Genomic DNA, 24,556 nt, shown 5'->3' with positions numbered 1-24,556 from the left:
CGACCGTTACTGGAAATAGCAGCACATTTTCGAAGTCGCAATGATCCCACAACATTGTCACAAAGTGCAGGGAAATCGGTATGATCAAAAAACACCAAACATCTTTAATGGGATTGCGATGGATAACACTCATTGTATTCTTTGTGGTGGCATAAAAGGTACATATTTGAAAATTGACGTCTCATTCCTGCTGTGACGTCATAATGAGTGATCCTCGAATACTCGACTCGACTCGAAGCATATAACGTGATTCAGAATCGAATCACTCAGGTACTCGATTTTGCCCAGCCCTAGCCATAGTCACCGTTACATACGAGTCGTTGTATTGACAGTTGATACCAAATCTCGAGAAGGTAAAAAGATGCACACTCATTTCACATCTTTCTGGTAAAAATGGTCCAAAAACTGAATATTCATAGGTGCAGAGCAATTACCTGGCTTTAGTGATGTGGCCGTTATGTTTGTTCTTAGCAATACCGACCTTCGATGGTTGTCATGGAGAGTAGCGTAGGCCACTTCACGATATGCTGTATGCAATATGCATACAGAATTTCACTAATGAAAAAAACGGGGAAATACCGAAACAGTAATAAATTATTTCCAATGTCACTACACATGTAATGGAATGTGCTTTAAACTGCATACGCGTCACTACCGCGCCATAAAGACATAATTCCTTCCACTGTATGTTTCGACTAGAGTTTTGTGGTGGGCCACGGAATATTTTTGAATGAAATTGAACCACTTTATGAGTTGGTTGCATTCATATTGCGCCAACGTAATCCCAAATTTGCGGACTTATGGATTTCCATCGTGCTGGGAACTGAATAGTTTGCAGTGAAGAAGTCAACCCACTGTCGCCTAGGGCGCCTGATATCCCGTACTGAACAAACTTCACTCGTCTGTAAATCTATATACTGCTGGTGCGAAGTGTCAATTTCGCACGCATTTTGTGCAGTAAATTATCCCAGGGATTTGCTAAACTCAGTCGTCGAATGCGAGTGACGCCTGCCGTTGGGCTCGACCAAATTTGAAAAAAATTTAGAGGATTGTTTGGGGGAAGCGAGTGGCGCAGTTTGTTACGCACTGCTACCTCGCAAAAGTGGAGGGAATTCGAATATATCGGATCCTGGTCGGATCCTGGTCTCGGAACTGTGACGCATATACGTAATCAAAACATCTACAATGGGTCCTATGTTTATTCAAATTCACACTGACATATAACAGGAAAAATTACATAAAATAATACAAACTGCATTGGTGTAGTAAACGTAAGGCCGCCTTTCCCAGGATACCTATCTGGAATATCTCGTCACCGAGCTAGCGGGATGTAGAGTTCTGTGGTTTGCCGTGTTTCGAATCTTCTTTAATCTTTATGCATCAGTCATCGCTATCGAAAATGTCATCTGGAGGCAGTAATGGTACCGGTTTTGTAGGGTCGAATCCGTACTTCCTGCTAAGTGCATCCCCGCTAAAAGAAATGGCAAATTTAAACATTCGGTTCTCGGAACAGAGCAAAACCATTAAAATTAAATTATCCATCGATTGCGGATGAGCTACGAGCAAACAGGAATATCAGTACAGTGAGAGATAGACTTATCCATATACGCTGCAGAGGCGATGAATTGGCTCTTTCAATATGACGCTCTAACAGTCTGAGCCGTGATAATACAACTTTGAACAACGCCAAAATGCGACGACCCGTTGAACATGAGTTGATGTTGCAATAGTTACTCACTTGAAACTTTTCGGTACTGATACTTGTGTAAACGGTACGTCGATATGTTCGTTCGATGGCATCACTTTCCCCGACAATCCACTTGCTTTTACTTTAGCTCTGCGCTCTGTTGGCATTTGGGATCGACGCTTTTCCTTCTAAAATACAAAAGGAGCAATGTATTTCAGTAAAGAGGCAGTATAAAGTAATGATGACGGTAGATATTGTGAGCACTGATACGCGAATTAAAAATCTTGGGAAGCTTCAAGTCTTACCGTAACTTTGGCAGAATGCTGACTGCTGGAGGTCTCATCGTGAAAACCATTGCGTTGGTCCCTGAAAACGAATAAAAATTTAAAATATTGATCATTGAATTGCTGCTGCGCCATAGGGTTGAAGGAAGGGTTGTGATGACCCTAGTCGCAATTTTACCATGATTCGACTCGGATATCTCGACTCCACTAACTATAGCTGGACCACGTATTGTCATATGACTATCGGTATATTACATAGGTTTGTATTCGAGGCGGTGGGACTCAAGCTTTTTCATTTGGTGTGTACTGCAGACGGTTGGAGTCTAGGCCATGTAAACCTCCAGATTTAAATAGTCGACGATCAAAACAATCTCAGGATCAAAGGTTGAGTAAAACCGTATTACTACGGATATTAAATGTATGAAGACATTCCACATTACAAAGACTTGGTACAGGGCAACAGCAAATGTAACTGAAGCATCCCCCTGATAATAATAAATCGTCGCAGATGAATGTTGTACAATATCAAAGGTAGGCCTAATCACTGAGATCAACACGAACCAAACCGATACTTATAACAGGGTTGCATATTACTGTAAAATTCAAGGCGGGTGCGTGGTCCGCGCCTCCACCAACATTTCGCTGATCAGAAGACTATGCCGACATTAGGGAACTCTGAGAACGTGATGTCGCATGTCTGACGGTTATGAAATTTGACTCACGTGAGTTTTGTGGGTCCTGGTGCTTGTACAGCAGGCGCGGTGACGTGTCCGTTCGTTGACATCGCTTTCGACATCATTCCCTTCACTTTCACTTTCACTTGTCCGGGGGTGGTCATATCGAAGAAATATCTGCCTAGAGATCTGAAAAAGATTTCAATGTTAAGCAATATAAGTTATGAACGTACTGCTGCTACACAGCGCTCACTTATTCAAACCACAAAGAATATACTCAACACAGCAGATTACAGACTGAATGATTGATATTCAACGCCAAAACGATCAAATATCGTGTATCGAGTTTCGTATATAATGTTGGAAACTATTTACAGCACCCAACTTCCAAGTATATTCAAGGGTCAATGTCACTCGCCGTTTATGCTCTCGAAAGTTATTAAATTATAGATAATCAACTCACTCAATGCTTGCTTCCGGTGAAATCGTGGTACCCAGATAGCTTCGAATTAGCTGACAGAGTTCCTGAACTTCCGATTCGGAGAGCTCCGACAAATCGTATATTTTTCGTCTTTTCGCACCTTGATGTAAGTTGAGCGAGGTAATTAAATACATAGGCTACCCCACATCATAGTGATAATTTCCTACTTGGTAGTTTTGTGCTGACCGGGTTTGAAGCTGATGGCCTTGCTACTTCGTGTCTTGCTTTCTTGACTTTATCCGTGACTTCAGCAGCGGGATTCCGCCAACCGTTGACATGATCGGTCTGATGTCGCTCTTCATCTGACGCATCAAATGAAAACGAAATTAGTTTGCGTGTGCTTGGCAATGAATATTTCTTAAAACCATACCTGGTTCTCTGTGCCTTTTTACCGAGTATGATTTGGGAGACTTCTGCTTCTTCGATGTTGAAGCGAGATTAACTCCAGGTCTGCGGGCTTCTTTGGTCGCTTTTGAACTCGACTTTTCCAATGACGAACTCATTCGAATCTGCTCCTTGTACGAGTGGCTTGCTGGGAGCACTCCATTTTGCACTGGTGCTGTTTTCACGCGATGTTGGGATGACGCAGCTTTTGTGTGATGTTCAACTCGGAGGTCAGCTATCTTCTGAACGGCAGGAATGGTTGATTGTAACTGTACCGGTGCTGATTTCATGCGATATCGGGATTCCGCGGCTTTGGTGTGATTTACAGTTGGGGCGTCAGCTTTCTTCTGAACGGCGGGGATAGTTGATTGTGACTGTCCTGAATCTGTTTCCATGCGATGTTGGGATGCAGCGGCTTTTTTGTTATGTTCAAATCGGAGGTCAGTGTTCTTCTGATCGGCGGGAATGGTTGATTGTAACTGTACTGGTGCTGTTTCCATGCGATTTTGGGATGTCGCGGCGTTTGTGTTATGTTCAACTCGGAGGTCAGCTTTCTTCTGAACGGCGGAAATGGCTGATCGTGACTGTACTGGTGCTGATTTCATGCGGTGTCGGGAATCCGCGGCTTCGGTGTGATTTACAGTTAGGTGGTCAGCTTTCTTCCGAACGGCGGGAACGGTTGATTGTGACTTTGATACTGAATGATACGAATAACAAAGGTTAGATCCGAGGACGTCCGCTAATTGTTGTCTGCAGTAATTTGGAATCTTTGCAACGAAAACAACCAATTTACCCTTATTGCTAAGTGCACGGCCTGTAGATACTTAGGGGAGAAGGGGTCCTAGCCGTCTACCGCGCCGTCCGCACTACACACGAGTCTAGAGACACTTTTCCGCTTGCTAATTTGTTAGCACATTCATATATCAAATGAAATCAGATAAACGAATCACCAAGACAGTTAGTTTAGCTTATAAAACAAAACAAACTTTCATAATGCACCAACCCATCCTTCACAACTATAGATGTATATGCAAAAAGCGCCGAGGATGCGTCAATGAAGGGAACTTACCACCCGCGAATTCGTCGTTCCATCTTTTCTCCCATTGAGCCATCTTCGTCCTTTGGTGGTACTGAGCGACAGTCGTCTGTGATTTGTCGATTCTTGTACTGTTTGAGGAATAATAGATTGATTGATTACATGGCAAAGTCACGATACCACACGCAAACGTACTTGGAGCCGATTGTAGCAATCGCGTCCGGAGACTGTTTTGTAACCGGGCTGTTCGTTTCGGCCGCAAGAGGATTCCTTTTGGATCGATCCGAAGTCTGACCTTGATCTGCACCTTTCGTAGCGCACGGTTCCAAGCGGTTCGTCGTATCTTTCGGCGTTATGTTTCCCTGCAATATCAAAAATGATTACGGATATCACCCTCTTGATTAGGCGGTACAAAATTTGACCATTCAATGTTGTTATTATGTTAATGTTAATGCATTTACTCATTTTTGAATGAATATCATCGGAATGTAAACTGCGTTAATGCAGAAATAGGAATTCGAATGTGTAAAGTCATATATAAGAAACTTATTTCGATTTGAAATGAAGCCTTTGCGTGGATATATGTTCTTCGCAGGGTTACCCCCAAGTAACAAGTGCATCTTACTTTTATAGTTTTGACTCGAGTCAAGTCGAGTCATTTTCAATTCACCACCGAGTCAAGTCCGAGTCCAAGTAAGCAAGAAAATGGTCGAGTCCGAGTCATGGTATTATGAATCGAGTCCGAATCCAAAACATTGTGTTGACTGCTCAGTTTCGAGTTGAAGTCTTTATTGTTAAACCCACTTTTTATTACTCGGTGTGGCGATATCGAATCGTTCACATTTATAATATACTAATTTTCCTCAATCTTAGCAGTTTATGGTCGCATTTTCAAGTACCATTACCAATAGACGAAATCCAAATAGCGTGGTTACTTTACTACTCTTCGAAATTACGACGAAATGTCGGCATTGGCCGTCTGAGTCTCGAGTCATGCGCAATGACTCGAGTCCAAGTCGAGTCATCAGAAAATCGGGACTCGAGTAGGACACGAGTCATTACAATTCTTGATCTTCGCAAAAGGGTTAATCACGTGTTCGCCGAAGCCGCGTGCCACGGGATTACCCATGTAAAACTTTAGTTCCACAGGGAGTCCATGACGACTATATCGCTTGAGAATGCTGGCCTATTCAATTTCAGAAAAGGCATTTTACGATCAACAGTCTATAGGCCTATACTGTGTTAACGCATTGCCGCCTCACTATAGGCCAGTGGTCGGGAACCTATGGCTCGCGAGCCATATATGGCTCTTTTGGGTATAAGATATGGCTCTTTGCCAAATATTTATTTTTGTGCGGAATTGATCAATATTGCAGCGACTTGTTGGTAAATTTTCATCACGGCCAGAATAATTATTCTCGTGGCAGTATAAACATGTCTTTGAGAGGTAAAGAAAATGCCATCTTCAGGTTTAGGGGCTCGAGCCCCTCATTTCAAAATTATCTAATTTAGGTTACTGTCACGCCGTTGGCCAATATCACTTGCGAATTCTGTGTACCCGACTCGAAATCTTGCATTGTGCGATACGTTGATTAATCAAAGAGCATGGCGGCGCCCATTTCAAAACGTAGTTTTCAAATGCACATTGTCTTCCTGATCCACGGCGCGAAATGAACTGGTGTGGATTGGACATTCACAATAACAAACTCGAATTACAAACAACGCCATAGCCATCCACGTTCTTGATTGGTAAGTATATAGCTCTGTGTAGTACAGGCGGTAAAATATATGCCTGTAGCGCGACGTTATGTTATACCGCCGAAGACTTTGAGAATTGAGAAGTCGATAAGTATTTAAATTTTTGGAATCAGTGTGACAGTCACATTCGATTAAAATCAGTTATAATAAATTCCAAGCTACTTACGATGAATTGCGTTATCAATGGTGAGACTTGCATAGCCTGTCTGTGCCTTACCTCTCGTTTCAAACTTTATTTTCGAACAATAAATACCAGTTTTTACAGAGAAAATATGACGCACACGAGCAATCCCATGTAGTCAGATCGAATTAGTGCTACCATGACGTCACGAATTTTCAATTGTGACGTAACAGTTGATTGGCATATATGGCTCTTTGGCAGTTAAGATGTAAAAAATAGGGCCAATATGGCTCTTCGGACAAAAAAGGTTCCCGACCACTGCTATAGGCAAACACGACACACTTACCGTAAAGAGTGCGCATAGGGTGGCAAGGGTGGTACGCAAAAGCAGAAACTAACTCAGAATTATATCGTGGGTATAAATCATAAGTGCCTATGCGCATACCTTCCTACCGTCCTATACCTGCGAGCATCATTTCGATTAAAATGTGATATTTGATTTTGACCGCGGTCTGCCGGAGGTATGTTCTGGTCTCATATATCACGGTTGGTACAATTGTACGAATACACACTTTATTCCGCTAAGAATGTACTATTCTTATACTCACCGCAAAATTGTTCAGTTTCTGCAACATCTTGGGATACCTTTGTAATATTCTTAGGATCTCAGAGACCATACAGTCCACCAATGCACCGGAGATGGCTGAATCCAAGGTCTCCCAGAACGGCTTTTCGTCCGAAGTTAGTGGAACCTGTCGGCAAATGACTGCACATATAACTACACAAGTGTCGCCATTTTGCCGCCTCTAAACCAACCCCTGTATTCATCCATTTGCAAGCTAATCGGATGCACATCGCGGCTACTTCAGTCGGCTTGTATTTCAAGCAGAAATTGGTCACGAGAAGGCTGAATAAAAAATAAAACATCACGGAGATAGTAAAATACGCTTGATGTCGTGTGCATAAAACCATAGTAACAACCCACCTGTAAGTTGCTATGGAGTATGCCATTTCAGAAAGTTCGATGAGTGCTATATTGAAGAAAACAACACACGATAAGTGAATGAATACATAAGTGTCCTAAGCATTTTTGAATATATCCTACCTGGAACATACTGCGCACACTGCACAATATATTTATGCGGATGTTCAACCATGAACTCGAAACCTAGAACATAGAACAATTATGAAGCACAAAGGCCGAGTTAAAGCAAGACAATATTTACCTAAGGTTTGCAGCAGTATCAACTCGTGATTTACGATGTTCTCCGCAAGGGAATTATAACTTTTCACGTCTGGCTGTGGCGTGCCAGGGTGTACAAGCATGTGACGCGCGCGGATAACATGCTCCAGTCTCTGCGGACACTCCTCAATTTTAGCAGACAGAAACAACGCCGCAATCGCGATATCCTGGAAATTTGCTTCATTAAATAACGCATAAAGTGTGGACTTCATTATACTCACATTTCTGGAAACGGCTTTGTACGAATGGCACATATAGAATCTGTTCATGTAAACGATCGCGGTACTGATGACCAGTTGATCTCTGCAAAACGTACAGTCGACGTGAATATACAGTACTGATTATAATCAACATATTATACATGCATGGACATAAGTGACATATGTGACTACACCAGAACCCAGATATTAGTGGATAGTAGGGAATGGACTCAAAAAGTCGCACTGAGGGCTGGCTATCAGCTAATAAAATGGCAAAGTTCTCGCCTGAATAAATATTGCAGTCAGATAAAACATTTTAAATTATCTGATTGGCAGAGGTGGTCAGTAACGAAGTACTTCTACCTTTTGGAAGTACTAAAGAAGTTTTCCTCTACTTCTGGTACTTACTCAAGTAGACCGGCTTTCTCTACTTCTACTTCTACTTCGTAATATTTTGTGATCTACTCACTTACTTTTCGCTATTTTCAGTTTGTCAAGTAGAAGTAGTTTAATCCCCCAATACGAAAGATAGCCTGAGGAATTTTGGGGCTGTGTTCACGGAGTACCAACATTTAATACTCAAAAAAGTCAAGTAAATGTCCAGACATTTTGTTGCGCTTCGCGCACAGTAGTTGTGGAGTGACAAGTATGTTTTCACGAAAGTATCAGCGAATATAATTTAGGTACCGGATTGTTTATGGTTCCGCTCACACCGCATTGTCGCTCCTATCAAATATTTCATCACAGTAAATATGGCCCACCATAACGTTTGAAACTACCATTTCGTAATCTAGCAATTACCTATCCTATCGTTATCTAGCAGCCCATGACGTGTCCTGATTTTTTGGAACGTTACACCTATTTTAGCAGACAACCTTTGAAGCTTTATGGACAAAAGACATGAAATATATTTTCCGATTTTTAGAAGTGGTATTTGTATTTCATTTTCAATTCCGAGTATGATAGTTGGAGTATCATACTTTGAGTTCTAATTACTTTCAGTTCTTTTGTCTGCAGAACAATGTTGAAGCATAAAAGCAAGTGTAGTAATGCCTCTATTTTCCGAAAATAAATCTACACCAAGTATAAATTTTACGATCCACAATATTTGTTATTAACGTATACTAATCGCGCAAAGTGTTGAAACTGTATCCGATACAACTTATCCGTATTGCTCTTCGCCTAAACTTGGGGCCTTATAAAATGGGATGGGGCGCCATGCCATGATATTTTACAAAACAGGGTCTTCTAGTAAATAAAGGATTAGTATCGCATTTTCATATCAATACTATAATTTGCATCCCTTGTTTAAAACGGTTTCATCTAAGTACGATGCTGGCCATCAGCTACTTCTGTAACCAATTACATGGTGCGAAAACAGGCAAAACGCAGTCAAATGTTCGTTAATATTTTGGAGACTTACAAATTGAGCTGTTGCGCAACGTCTCTGATCAAATACGCAGCTTGGCGCCTGTAATCAGACTCGGTCGCTGCGCTAATTTTCTTCCGACTGGGCGAATTTCGAAGCTGATCTTCCGTAAAAATCCATCTATGCGCTGTCCTTGAATTCTCCATACTTAAGAAGTGGCGTCCGCTACTTGCTCACGTAGAATGCGTTGTGTTGGCTAGACGGCGCGTATTTCTAACCTCATGGACAACTGGGGCTAAAGATATAATGTAAGAGCTGATAAAGAAGGTGTTATTCCCAAAGTCACATCATCATAATCCGGGCGTCGCACTCCTATTGTCTAGAATCGAAAGCGCAAATAATCGCAAGCGTAGGTGACCCTATGTATTGGTTATAACGAGTAGCGGTATGCAATTAAGATAGAAACGTACAGATAAGAGTAGAGACTGCGGTCTCCACTGTTTGTTCCACGCGTCGCGATTATCAAGTACCTTCCCATGCAAAACATATCCGGCATCGTTAATTAAACAATTGAACAAGCCATTTGATAAGGGAAGCTACATCAGGGTTGTAACCAAGTCATAAAGCTCAGAGTCACAAGTCAATCTCACTTTTGAAGTTTTGTCTCGAGTCAAGTCGAGTCATTTTCAATTGGCCACCGAGTCAAGTCCGAGTCCAAGTCATCGAGCAGAGGTTCGATTCCGAGTCATGGGATAATGACTCGAGTCCGAGTCCAAGTCATTGTGTTGACTGCTCGGTATCCAGTTAAAGTCTTGTTAAAACCACTGTTATAACTCTGTTTGGTGACATCGAATGGTTCACATTTATAATATACTAATTTTCCTCACTTATAATAGTTTCTGGTCGCATTTTCAAGTACCAGTACCAATAGACGAAATCCCAATAGGGTGGTTACTCTACTATTCTTCAAAATAATAATGAAATATCGGTCTTGGCTGTCTGAGTCTCGAGTCATATGACTTGGTTCGAGTCATGCGCAATGACTCGAGTCCAAGTCGAGTCAATTCACATATTGACTCGAGTCGAGTCGAGTCATTTCCGTATTTTGAGAAAATGACTCGAGTCAAGCCGAGTCTTTAGAAAATCGTGACTCGAGTCGGACTCGAGTCATTGCAACCCTGAGCTACATTATATCACCATGAATCGATTCGTGTCTTGGATTCTTTCGACTAGTAAATAAGCTACAGTCGATGAATTTGGACGCTTTGGTTTCGATGACGCTTGGCTGAATTGAGTGGGAAATCAATTAATTTATCATCTTATATTCATGGGTAAAGGCATGCAATACAACCCATTAAACATATTGTACGGTTAGGTAATAAATGAATTGCAGCTGCGCTATATTGCAGTAATTGGAACTGATCTCGTAAAACGCACACGTTTGTTCAGGTTAGTTGTATTGCACAGTAGTTCGATACCAAACGATATATAACAAATGCCTTATTCTGTATCACTATCTAACATAGGAGCGGGCAACATACGTCCCGCGAGCCGGATCCGGTTTTCCCCGATGAAAACACGGCATGTAGGCCTAGGCTGTAACCGTTTCCTTCACAATAATGCAGTCATGCTGTAAAAGATTTTGTGGAGCAGCTATTATTTGTTCATCATGTCCTGAATTAATCTTAAACATAGCGCTGGCTGTACCCTGTAGCGTTTGCGTCTAACAAAAGTATCGTTTCTATGAACATGGAAAATGGACATGCGTTGCGTCATGCTAAATACAATACATGCTTTCTAGGGATGGTGTGAACCTCTGAAAGGTTCAGGTACGTCGGAACGCAAACCATTTTTAAAGGCTCTGTGTGAACGTGAACGTGAACCTTATGACGTCACGTCACGTCATTTTGCTAATTCCAACCCTAGATTTCAGTGAAGTGATAGCCTATATCAGGGTTGTAATGACTCGAGTCATGACTCGACTCGAGTCAGACTCGAGTCACGACTTTCTGATGACTCGACTTGACTCGAGTCGTTTTCTCAAAATACGGAAATGACTCGACAAGACTCGAATACATCTGTGTATTGACTCGACTTGGACTCAAGTCATTGCTCATGACTCGAACCAAGTTATATGACTCGAGACTCAGACGGTCAAGACCGACATTTGATTGTCATTTCGAAGAACAGTAAAGTAACCAGCCTATTGGGATTTCGTATATTGGTACTTGTGCTTGAAAATGCGAACAGAAACTGTTAAAAAGTGAGGAAAATATATATATTATAAATGCGAACCATTCGATATCATCAAACAGAGGTATATAAGTGGGTTTAACGGGGCTTTAACTGGAAACTGAGCAGTCAACACAATGACTTGGACTCGGACTCGAGTCATAATGCCATGACTCGGACTCGAACCTCTGTTCGATGACTTGGACTCGGACTTGACTCAGTGGTGAATTGAACGTGACTCGACTTAACTCGAGTCAAAACCATAAAAGTGAGATTGACTTGTGACTTGAAGCTTTGTGACTTGGTTACAACCCTGGCCTATATCATATATAATAATCCACTAAAGTCAATATTTTCCGTCAATATGCCAACAATTTCGTCGAGGACTTGCAAGGATGCTTACGCCTTAAGGGTATAGGCCAGACCGCACAATATATTCGGCGTCCGAGTATTGCTATACGTTGATATTGAGCATAGTGTAAAACGGGTTTGTGTACTTGCCACCGATATTACCCATTTAACAAGTTACAGCAGTAGCCAATACCCCAATCGCCCGGATTTGGTTTTTATGATACAATATTACAATAAACATCAAGACTCACCACGTACGCCTGCTAGATATTTTACATCAGACAATGATATCAATTTCACTAATTGGTTGAATAAATGAATATGCATCATTCGCTGACTACCTACATGTAGTTTATTTCGTTCTTAATGTTCACACCAGAGAGTCACTAAATATTCAGAAACGGAAAGCTGGATATTTCGAGCAAACTTTTGTAACAAATCAAGTAAAATTTTTGAGATTGTCAAGGTGCATGCCCGTTTAGTGGTGACTTTTTTGTAGTGCCAGCGCCATGCATAGACTGGCCCGCAGTTGAAATACAGTAAATTTTAACCAAAGATGTTATAATGGAGCGAAAATTGTAATATATGAAAAAGGTTCACAGTGCGGAACCTACCAAGGTTCGTTTGCGAACGTGAACCTCTAAATTTCCGAGGATTCACAGTCACACACAAAACGCGAACGTGAAACTCACGTTCACACCATCCCTAATGCTTTCGACACTCTGGTAAAATCAATGGAATCATGCAACACGCATGTCATCATGTGCAACCAATCGTTGTCTTTAGAGGCCTTTTGTGACCCCTAGAGGGGCCCCAAGAGCTCATGCATACCGGAATGAGAACTTTTAGAATTTTGTGGACTCAGCCTGGTTACGTTGAGAGTTTTAGCCATGCATTTGCACAAATTGTATGCGTATTGGTGAAATCCGCGAAATCAGATGTTTGAAATCTAATCAGAGCATGGGGGCTGTCATTTGCATTGCCCAGACTAGAAACATTCATTGATTAGATCAATGGTCGTCTTTTCTCCTGTGTCCAATATACAGAGGTGGTTAGTAACGAAGTACTTCTACTTTTTTGTTGAAGTACTCAAATTGTTTTCAGCCACTTTGGTACTTACTCAAGTATATCTCATTTACCGCTACTTCTACTCCTACTTCGTAATATTTTGTGATCTACTTACTTATTTTTCGCTATTTTCAGTTTGTGAAGTAGATGTAGTTTAATCCTCCAAGCAGGAAGATAGCCTGAGGAAGTTCGGGGCTGTTTTCACGGAGTATCAACATTTAATTTTCATAAAAGTTGAGTAAAGCCCACGGTTATTGTCGCGCTTCGCGCTCAGTGGATATGAAGTGACCAATATGATTTCACGAAAATATCGGCGAATATAATTTAGGTAGCGGTTCCGTTCACACCGAATTGTCGCCCATATGAAGTATTTCAACACAGTATATATGCCCCATCATAGCGTTCGAAACTGCGATGTTTCGCAATCTAGCATTTAGTTATCATATCGTAATCTATCAGTCCGTGGCGTGTCCTAATATGGACTCTTACTTTTTTAGCATCAGATTAACGTGTACCACCTTTGAAACTTTCTCGACTAAAGATATGAAATACATTTTCCGATTTTAGAACTAGTAGTTACATTTCACTTTAAATTCCCAGAATCATACTTTGAGTTCTAATTAGTATCTGTTCTTCTGTCTGGAGAACATACATGTTGAAGGATAAAAGCAAGTATAGTATAATGCCTTTAATTTCAGAAAATAAAGCCCCACAATATAGCATTTTTACGATTCGCCATATTTTCATTAACGTTTACTAATCGCGCAAAGTGTTTACACCGTATCCGATACAACTTCGTATTTCTCTTCGACTAAACCATGGGCCGTATAATATGGGGCGGGCGCCATACCATGGTATTTTCGCATAGCTCAATTTGCAGCTTTTGAAAATCCATGCGAACGAATTCCGATCGTTTTCCCAACTACTTACTTACTTGAGTAGAGTTAAAGTCAGTCAAATCTACTTCTACTTCAAGTAGTATTAGGTTGTATATGGAAGAAGTACTTCTACTCGTACTTGAGTAGATTTTTCCATTGCTACTTCTACTTCTACTTGAGTAGCTTTCTCGATTACTTTGACCACCTCTGCCAATATCACCATACCTCAATAGCTGATACGACGTCGGCGATGGTAATAGCATTCCATGGATGAAGAATTAGCTGATATGAATGCGCAATACGGCATATTGCCTTGACATGTAAAGGTTCAAACATTACCATGACCAAGGCGCTTAGAAAAAGAACTGGGACTTCCCTATAAGATCATGCTTTACAGCAAGATAGTTTTCCAGCAAGTTCCATGTCCAGCTAACCCCAATCGATTCTTTAGCCACCAAAAAGTTGTCAAGTATCGGGCGCAGCTCACATATCAAAGCAGAAAAAAGTGATGATCACGATATTTTTTGTTATATTTGCATTTTTTTTTAATATTATATTATTTCTTTTATGGCAACTGTGCACATCGCGTATTAGAGAGCACGGCGCTGTGCTAACGTAAAGTTTTTATAAATGTATACTTGTTAAACTGTGTGGCCTATTTTATTGGTATACTACAAAATTTGAGAAGAGGCTTTATGCGACCCGTTTTGAGCTGGTGGACCCTGGTTTCGATCAATCGTTTCAAGCTTCTTGGCCGGCTCATTTCCAAGCTCCATTTTCATGAAAGCGGCTTGAGGTAATCGTGGTTAGGTTAGGTTCTCAAACTGGAACCCGATATATCAACAATATGCGTGAATGCATATTGACTACATCAGTTGTTATCAACCTTTTTCATCTCGCGGACCGGTAAAATTTCAAGAAATATATGGCGGGCCGGTGGACTTTCAAAAATTGAAATCAACCAAAAATGTAATGTATCCAATCGTTTTTTTGCAAGTATACGGTGCTAAATAGTGACAATTTGAGGGTTTTTTTCGTAATTAATAATTTTCATGATATGATCCATATGCTGTGAGTCGATCGCCGATAATCGTTTACAGTCTATCGGGCAAAAGGCCGTGGATTTAACCGACTACGCCAACTCGAAAAATAATCTTGTCTTAGACAATATCGTGAGAAGAAGCGTTTCGGTGTGCAACTAAGCCCCCTATCGTGTAACCTTGCACATTGCCCACTAGCACCAAACGTAGGCTACTCTAGCTACTGCAAATACAATGTACGGCACGAAGTCCACTGACAACAGCCATCAGGCCATCCACAAAATCAGCGCCGAAAAAGCACTTCGTCGGCCCACCTCCAAAAAACGTTGATCTCGGGGCACCCGCAGACGTTTTCACCAGTACTTGTGAGCACATTCATTCTACTCGGTGTAGGCAGGTAGCCCATGTACCCTAATCGTTCGAAGCTCCGAAATATTCCATAATTGATTTACTGAATCGGTCAATAATATCGGTAATTGCATATATATTGTTATGTTTAGTTATAATTGTATAATTATTATTGTCAGAATTATCAAATTTTCTGGTATAGAGATGAGTGATTCGCCGTCTTGGACAGGACACGTTATTATTTCGTGAACTGTTAGATAGTGAATATATATTGAAATCGCCCAAACGAACTAGACTAAAAGTCGCACACGATTCCAAATTGGGATTTTTTCAGTGGCAAATATTTTTCCCTGTGGGATGGCGTTTGTCTTATGTGGTACAGATTGCTGGGACAGTGAGATTCGGCGCCCGCCATTTAGGCGCCTATGGATAATTAGATATCGATGTTTTCGGTCAGCCAAAACATGTCCTTTTCGGCCTAGGTTTTCTCGCCGTCTATTTTTGTCACATTTTGTCATATCCCATGTTGGCCTAAACTTTATTACGTGTTGGTGCGTCGTGGCGCGGTAATGGTTAATGGAAAAAGTCTAGTGCGGTAAATCTAGGCTTACCATATTTCGGAAATGAAAAAAGAGGACACTTTATCAGAAATTTCAGACATGCAAAACTGGAGAAGAATTCTCAAAAACCGGTAAATTTTTCCCACTTCATGATCGGTTGACTAAAAAAAAAAGGTCATCACTTCCGCTCAGAGCTCAAAATCACGTTTTCCACTCCACATTGCCAGGTGGATGACTAAAAAGAAAAAAAAAATGTCTTCTTTTCGCTCAGAGCTGAAATCACCGCTTTTCCCTCCGAAATACCCGCCGGAGCTTCACTTCTGCGCTAATTTGCGGCATATCACTCGCAATTTCCTCTAAATCTGACCTAAATTTTCAAAAAAGAGGACAAAATCTCAAAAAAGAGGACAAAAGGGCGTCCTCCGAGGACACTTTCAAAAAAGTCAAAAAAGAGGACAAATCCTCTTAAAAGAGGACGTATGGTAAGCCTAGGTAAATCATGCCTATTTCATGGGGGAGAGACGCCCAATAATCATGAAATTTAATGACGCCAAAAAAATTGTTGAACAAAGTTGAATAAAGTTTCAAAAAAATACTCAGTAATTTATGTTCATTCACGAAATAATTTTTGGCCTGCTTCAAGCTCGGTCACCCTCCATTAAGGGGTTGTGGGTGCGGAAGTTACGGTACTGCTCTATAGTCCAACATCCTTCCTTTGCATACACAATCAGCCCAAACGTGTCTTGGAATCAACTCGAAATGGAAAATTTGAGATGGCTAACTTGACTTGACTTGAGTACTTTGAACATTGGCACGACGAGACTCGTGACTTGACTTGAAACATTTTGAAAAGAGTTGACTCGAAACGACTATCGACTCCAAGGTAGACTTGATCCTATGCCACTTTGCTATCGACTTCGCATATCAGCGGTCTAGCATGGATTGTGCATTAGACCTACCTTGTAAATAATGTCCAAGACACGTGTAGTGCAGAGCAATGACATTACTGATGAAAATATTACTAATGTGGCCTTCGATAGTGGTCATGGAGAGCACTTCTCGCATAGAAGAAGTATAGAATTTCATTTATGAAACAAGCGGTGAAATTAACAGAACAGTAATAAATTGCGATTCGTATCTCTGCATACTCGTCACTACCACGACACAAAGACATTATTCCTTCTATATATCGAGGGGGTCTTGAGGTCGGTCACAGAATGTTTCCAAAGTCAAAAGTGGACCACGACTATAATAGTGTTAAGAACTATTGTATTAGATTGTACTATTAATATTGTCATATTGACCGCACGCAATCACAGCACACGTGAACCTATCGATCCTCTTCGGGATGGGAGCTGGTTGAATTGCAGTCAAGAATTCAACCCACTGTCACGTGGGGCGTCTAATATTCCGCAGTAAACTAGCTTCGCTTGTCTGTCTCTCTATCAAATACTGCCCGTGCGAAGCGTCAAGTTCTCACGCTCTTAGTGCAGTCAATTATATCTCACGAGTTTGCTCGACTCAGTGGTCGAACGCGAGCGACACCTACCGTTGGGCTAGACCGAAATTGAAGAAAATTGGAGGAATATTTGAGTATTTAAAGTATCTGCTTCCTTACCGCTACCTCGCAAAAGTGGTGGGAATTCGAATATATCGGATCCTGGTTCAATCCGGGACTCAGAACCGTGACAAAACTGTGACGCATATACGTGATCAAAATATCCCCAGTATAGGTACTATGTTTATTCAAATTCACACTGACATGAAACAGGAAAAATTACATGAAATGTTACAAACTGCATTGGTGTAGTGAACGTAAGGCCGCATTCCCAAAAATGCCTAACTAGAATATATCGTCATCGAGCTAGCGGGATGTAGAGTTTCGTGGTTTTCGGTATTTCGATCTTCTCTATTCCATATGCATCAGTCATCGCTGTCGAAGATGTCATCTGGAGGCAATGTTCCCTCTAAGCTGCGCACCTGCGCTCCGAAAATTTAGGTTGCGCACAAAAACTTGGCAGTGTTGAGCTTTTTTTAGTCGTTACGCACTGTTGTCCAACGGTCTGCGCAGAGAGTTAGGGTGCGTGCGCAGACTCGTCATAAATTAGAGGGAACATTGTCGGGATGTAGTAATGGTGCCGGTTTTGTAGTGTCGAATCCGTACTTCCTGCTAAGTGCATCCCCGCTAGAAGAAAATGGCAAACTTAAACATTCAGTTCTTGGTACAGAGCAAGACGATTGAAATGAAATTGTCCATACAATGCGGATAAACTACGAGCAAAAAGGAACATCAGTACAGTGAGAGAAAGACTTATCCATATACGCTGCAGAGGTGATGAATAAGCTCTTGCGATATTATGACGCCCAAACAATCCAAGCCGGGATAATATAACTTTGAACAACGCCAAAATGCGACGACCCGTTGACTATATAAGTTGATGTTGCAATTTTTACTCACTTAACAATCTTTTCGGTCCTGATAATTGTTGACGGTTCTTTATCATGTCCGTTCGGTCCGTTTGGCCTGTCGCATCAATTTCGCCAACAATCCAGTTGATTTTACTTTAGCTTTGCGCTCTGTTGGCATTTGGGATCGACGCTTTTCCTTTTAAAACAAAAAAGGGGCAATGCATTTCGGTAAGGAGGCAGTATTAAGTAATGATACAGGTAGATATTGTCGAGCACTGATACGCGAATTAAAATCTTGGGAAGCTTCAAGTCTTACCTTAACGTTGGCAGGATGCTGACTGCAGGAGATCCCATTGCGTTGAAGTCTGAAAGTAATTTGAAACTTGAAATATTGATCATTGAATTGCTGCTGCACCGTAGGGTTGAAGGAAGAGTTGTGACGACCCTAGTCGCAATTTTACCATGATGCGGCTCGGAAATCTCGATTGAACTAACTATAACTGTACCACATAATGTCATATGGGTATCGATATATTACATAGGTTTGTATTCGAGGCGATACGACTTACGCTTTTTCATTTGGTGTGTACTGCAGACGGTTAGCGTCTAGACCACGTAAATCTCCAGATTTAAATATTCAAAACAATCTCAGGATCAAACGTTAAGTAAAACCATATCACTACGGATGTTAAATGTATGGGGACATCCACACTACAAATACTTGGAACAGGGCCACAGCAAACGTAAGAGAAGCATCCCAATAATAATAATAAATCATGACAGATGAATCGTTGTACAATATCACAAGTAATTACTGAGATCAACGGGATCTAAAGCGATGGACTTATAACGGGGTTGTATATGACTGTAAAATTCATCGCGGATGCGCGGTCCACGCCTCTAACAAGTCAGAAAACTATACCGTCATTAAGGAACACTGAGAACGTGATGTAGCATGTCTGACAGCTACCAAATGTGACTCACGTGAGTTTTTTTGGTCCAGTTGCTTGTATAGAAGGCGCGGTGACGTGTCCGTTCGTTGGTATCACTTTTGAAATCGCTCCATTCACTTTTCCTCGGTTCTTGCGCTCTGTAGGCACTTGGGGTCGAAGCGTTTTCTTCTGAAATACATAGAAGGGGAATTTCAGTAAATAAGTACCATTCAATATCGCAATCTGTATTGTCAGTAGCTGAGAGGATTTTATATTGGAATCCACGGATAAGTCTTACCTGAAATTTAGCAGTTGGCTGACCGGAGGTGCTCATATCGAAGAGATATCCACCTAGAAATCTGAAAAAAGATTTTCAATGTTAAGCAATGTTTGTTATGAACGTACTGCTGCTACGCAGAGCTCACTTATTCAAACCACGAGGAATGTCCTCGGCAAAGCAGATTACAGACTGAATGATTGATATTCAACGCCAAAAGTATCAAATATCGTGTATCGCGTGTCGAATATTATGTTGGAAACTTTTTACGGCAGCCAACTTCCAAGCATATTCAAGGGCCACTGTCACTGGCCGATTATACTCTTGAAAGTTATTAAATTATAGATATACAACTCCATGCTTGCTTTCGGTGAACCCGGGTTTACAAACCTTTGATCGGAAGAGCTTCGCAATGCCTGACAGAGTTCGTGAACTTCCGATTCGGACAGCTCCGAAAAATCGTATATTCTTCGTCTTTTCGCACCTTGATGTAAGTCGAGCGATTTAGTTAAATACACAGGCTATGCCATATCAGAGTGATAATTTCCTACTTGGTGGTTTGGTGCTGACCGGATTTGAAGCTGATGGCCTGGCCACTTCATGTCTTTCTTTCTCGACTTTATCCGTCACTTTAGCAGCGGAATTCCGCCAACCGTTGACATAATCGGTCTGATGTCGCTCTTCATCTGACGCATCAAGTGAAAACGAAATTAGTTTGCGTGCGCTTGGCTATGACTATATCCTAAACACCATACCTGGTTCTCTGTGCCTTTTTACCGAGTATGATTTGGAAGACTTCGGCTTCTTTAATGTTGAAGCGAGATTAGCTTCAGGTCTGCGGGCTTCTTTGGTTGATTTTGCAATCGACTTTTTCAATGACGAACTCATTCGAATCTGCTCCTGGTGCGAGTGGCTTGATGAATGCACTCCGTTTTGTACTGGTGCTGTTTTCACGCGGTGTTGGGATGACGCAGCCTTCGTGTGATGTTCATCTCGGAGGTCAGCTTTCTTCTGAACGGCGGGGATAGTTGATTGTGACTTTCCTGGATCTGTTTTCATGCGATGTTGGGATGCAGCGGCTTTTGTGTGATGTTCAACTCGTAGGTCAATGTTCTTCTGATCGGCGGGAATGATTGATTGTAGCTGTACTGATGCTGTTTCCATGCGATTTTGGGATGGCGCGGCGTTTTTGTGATTTACAGCTAAGAGGTCAGCTTTTTTCTGAACGGCGGGAACGGTTGATTGTGACTTTGATACTGAATGAGACGAATAACAAAGGTTAGATCCGAGGACGTCCGCTAATTGTTGTCTGCAGTAATGTAGTTGTCTGCAGGATCTTATCAACGAAAACAACCAATTTACCCTTATTGATAAGTGCACGGCCCGTAGATACTTAGGGGAAAAGATAAAACTGTCTAGGGGGCCTAGCGATCTAGCGCGCCGCACACAAATACAGACGCGTCCATAGACACTATATAGTGTCACTTTACGCCATGCCAATTTGTTAGCACATTCATATTTCAAATAAAATCAGGTACACGCATCACCAAGACTGTTCAGTTTAGATGATGAAACCAAACAAACTTTCATAATGCACCAACCCATCCTTTACAACTATGGATGTATAAGCAAAAAGCGCCGAGGATGCGTCAATAAAGGGAACTTACCACCAGCGAATTGGTCCTTCCATATTTTTTCCCATTGAGTCATTTTCGTTCTTTGTTGGTACTGAGCGACAGTCATAGTCCTTGATTTGTCTATTCTTGTACTGTTTGAGGAATTGTAGATTGATTAGATGGCAAAGTCACGATACCACACGCAAACGTACTTGGAGCCGATTGTAGCAATCGCTTCCGGAAACTGTTTTGTAACCGGGCTCTTCGTTTCGGCTGTACGAGGATTCCTTTTGGGTCGACCCGAAGTCTGACCTTGATCTGCAGCTTTCGTAGCGCACGGTTCCAAGCGGTTCGGCGTATCTTTCGGCGTTATGTTTCCCTGCAATATCATAAATGTATGATTACGGATATCACCCTCTTTATTTAGGCGGTACAAAATTTGACCATTCAATGTTGTTATTATATTAATGCATTTACTCATTTTTAAATGAATATCATCGGAATGAAAACTGCTTTAATGCAGAAATAGGATTTCGAAAGTGTAACGTCCTACATAAGATACTTATTTTGATTTGAAAATGAAACCTTTGCGAGGATATATGTTCTTCGCAGGGTTGTAGCCGAGTAACACATAAATCTCACTTTTATAGTTTTGACTCGGGTCAAGTCGAGACATTTGCAATTTACCACCGAGTCAAGTCCGAGTCCAAGTGAGCAAGAAAAGGGTCGAGTCCGAGTCATGGTACTATGACTCGATTACTAATCTAACTGATTGTGGTGACTGCTCTGTTTCGAGTTTAAGTCTTGTTTTAAACACACTTTTATAACTCTGTTTGGTGATATCGAATGGTTTGCATTTATAATACACTAATTTTCCTCGCTTTTATCAGCTTTTTTAAGTACCAGTACCAATAGACAAAATCCAAATAGCGTGCTTACTTTATTATTTTTAGAAATTACGATGAAATGTCGGCATTGGCCGTCTGAGTATCGAGTCATATGACTGTGTTTGAAAGAGACGCCTAGGAGTACAGAACTTCATAACACATTTGACAGACCCTGTCAAATCATATATCTCGAAATCGCAGCATAACCCGCTTGTTCTAGAACATAACCAGGCCATGAGTCAAAAATCTTCAATCGACAAACATTTACTAGAAAATCTTACATGTGCTGCTAACTACCACGAGGACATGTTCTCTGTATTGGCTAAGGGTCACAATTTATTTCATTTGTCTGTTCTTGAGTCCACCATCATGACTATGAGTAAACCTAGTTTATGCCGACAGAAAGAATTTGTGTATCATTTGAAAATCGCGCATTAACTTGTTTTGCTTCGCTATCTCCATGCCAACGCTTCAGTTCTCTCGTTTTCCTAACTTTGTATATTTTCTGTGTGACGTCATAATTAACGATATATATTGTTGTTGAACATAGTTATTCGAATTCTCGCAATATTGCTGACGATATCCCCTGACGAGGGTCAGCCGAAAAGCTTCGGGAATAAATATGAATATTTTATTCAAATGGGGCTGTGTTTGAGTCATGCGCAATGACTCGATTCCATGTCGAGTCATCAGAAAATCGTGACTCGAGTAGGACTCGAGTCATTACAACCCTGGTTCTTCGCAAAATGATTAGTCACGTGTTTGCCGAAGCGGCGTGCCACGTGATTACCCCTGTAAAACTTTAGTTCCACAGGGAGTCTATGACGATAATATCGCTGAAAAATGCTGACCTATCAAATTTCAGAAAAAGCATTTTACGATCAACAGTCTATAGGCCTTTACTGTGTTAACGCATTGCCGCCTCACTATAGGCAAAGAAGACACACTTACCGTAAAGAGTGTGCATCGGGTGGCAAGGGTGGTACGCAAAAGCAGAACCTAACTCAGAATTATATCGTGGTTATAAATCATAAGTGCTTACGTGCATACCTTCCTACCGTCCTATACCCGCTAAGAGTGTACTATTGTTATACTTACCGCAACACTTTTCAGTTTTTGTAACATCTTGGGATAGCTTTCTAATATTCTTAGGAACTCAGACACCATACAGTCCACCAATGCACCGGAAATGTTTGAATCCAAGATGTCCCAGAACGGCTTCTCTTCAGAAGTTAGTGGAACCTGTCGGCAAGTGACTACACGTATGAATACACAAGTATCGCCATTTTACCGTCTCTAAACCAACCCTTGTATCCATCCATTGGCAAGCTAATCGGATGCACATCGCGGCTACTTCAGTCGGCTCGTATTTCAAGCAGAAATGCGTCACGAGAAGGCTGAATAAAAAATGAAACATCACTGAGATAGTAAAACGCTTGATGTCGTGTGCATAAAACCAGTAATAACTCACCTGTAAGTTGCTATGGAGTATGCCATTTCAGAAAGTTCGATAATTGCTGTATTGAAGGAGACAACACACGTTAAGTGAATGAATACATGAGTGTCCTAGGTATTCTTGAATATATCCTACCTGGAACGTGTCGTGCACATTGCCCAATATATTTATGCGGATGTTCAACCCTGAACTCGCAACCTAGAACAAAAAACAATTATGCACCACAAAGGGCCGAGTTACAGCAAGACAATATTTACCTAGTGTTTGCATCAGTATCACATCGTGATATTGGATTTTGTTCCTCAGAGAATTATAACTTTTTACGTCTGGCTGTGGCGTGGTGGGGTGTAGAAGCATGTGACGCGTGCGGATAACATCCCCCAGTCTCTTCGGACACTTCTCAATATCAGCAGACATACACAACGCCGCAATCGCGATATCCTGGAAATTTACTTCATTAAATAACGCATAAAGTGTGGACTTCATTATACTCACATTTCTGGAAACGACTTTGAACGAATGGAACATATAGAATCTGTTCATGTAAACGATCGCGCTACTGATGACCAGTTGATTTCTGCAAAACGTACAATCGACGTGAACATACATAGTATAGATGATAATCAGCATATTATACATCCATGGACGCTAAGTGACATATGTGACTACACCCGAAACCAGGATTGTAGAGAATGGACTCGAAAAGTCGAACTGAGGGTTGACTATCAGCTAATAAAATGCCAGAGTACACGCCTGAATTATATTGCAGTCAGATAATACATTTTCAACTATCTGATTGAAGATTTTTAGTGCGCAATTTTCCAAATGACAGTGATTTTGTAATTTACCATAACCCTTTATCCGTCGGTCCTATATACATAAACTGGTTAACAGCGATCCTCCCGGCCAGTATTTGCAACATTGCAATATCTAGGTATATTTTGAACGTTGTCGTACTGCAGAAAATAGCACTCTGTGCTGGCTAGAGTGGCATTTAAAACGAGAAGCTATTTAAAACAAACATGTTTAAATCATAGCTCTTGTTTAAAACGGTTGCATCTAAGTACGATGCTGCCCATCAGCTACATCTGTAACCAATTCCGTGGAGCGAAAACGGACAAAACGCAGTCAGATGTACGTTAATATTTTGGAGACTTACAAATTAAGCTGCTTCGCAACGTCTCTGATCAGATACGCAGCTTGCCGCCTGTAATCAGACTCGGTCGCTGCGCTAATTTGCTTCCGACTGGGCGAATTTCGAAGCT

At 41.3% G+C, this 24,556-nt stretch overlaps 1 protein-coding gene across 2 annotated transcripts; it reads right to left on the bottom strand.

Annotated features, from left to right (window-relative positions):
- Positions 1–1,181: 1,181 nt before the first annotated feature.
- Positions 1,182–23,981, bottom strand: LOC145459059 (uncharacterized). 2 transcript variants are annotated; one of them, XM_080337648.1, is made up of 16 exons: positions 23,787–23,981; positions 23,549–23,732; positions 23,427–23,489; positions 23,307–23,352; positions 23,142–23,232; positions 22,934–23,077; positions 21,161–21,327; positions 21,000–21,100; positions 20,088–20,588; positions 19,884–20,018; positions 19,723–19,816; positions 19,354–19,414; positions 19,108–19,244; positions 18,440–18,488; positions 18,173–18,319; positions 17,431–17,899 (listed from the first exon to the last, which is right to left on the bottom strand). In XM_080337648.1, the coding sequence occupies exons 1-15, from the start codon at positions 23,928–23,930 to the stop codon at positions 18,215–18,217; spliced, it is 2,022 nt and encodes a 673-aa protein (XP_080193774.1). In that variant the 5' UTR covers positions 23,931–23,981; the 3' UTR covers positions 17,431–17,899; positions 18,173–18,214. The 2 variants fall into 2 exon arrangements, with proteins under 2 accessions (XP_080193773.1, XP_080193774.1); XM_080337647.1 differs by lacking the exons at positions 17,431–17,899; positions 18,173–18,319; positions 18,440–18,488; ... (1 more) ...; positions 19,354–19,414; positions 19,723–19,816 and adding exons at positions 1,182–1,471; positions 1,739–1,875; positions 1,993–2,053; positions 2,694–2,834; positions 3,109–3,226 and having other exon boundaries at positions 23,787–23,963.
- Between the last annotated feature and the right edge of the window lie 575 nt (positions 23,982–24,556).

This window comes from Botryllus schlosseri, chromosome 16 (assembly GCF_051294905.1).
Source record: "Botryllus schlosseri isolate E-star chromosome 16, Bs_hap1, whole genome shotgun sequence".
Classification (NCBI taxonomy): domain Eukaryota; kingdom Metazoa; phylum Chordata; class Ascidiacea; order Stolidobranchia; family Styelidae; genus Botryllus; species Botryllus schlosseri.
Note: the sequence above shows the minus strand (reverse complement) of the source record. Positions and strands in the feature narration are given on the sequence as shown.

Coding starts and splice junctions, on each gene's coding strand:
- LOC145459059 (XM_080337647.1), bottom strand. CDS start 23,930: ATGTATAATATGCTGATTATCATCTATACTATGTATGTTCACGTCGAT. Junction 23,733..23,786: donor TCAAAGTCGTTTCCAGAAAT/GTGAGTATAATG, acceptor GTAAATTTCCAG/GATATCGCGATTGCGGCGTT. Junction 21,101..21,160: donor ATTGCTACAATCGGCTCCAA/GTACGTTTGCGT, acceptor TTCCTCAAACAG/TACAAGAATAGACAAATCAA.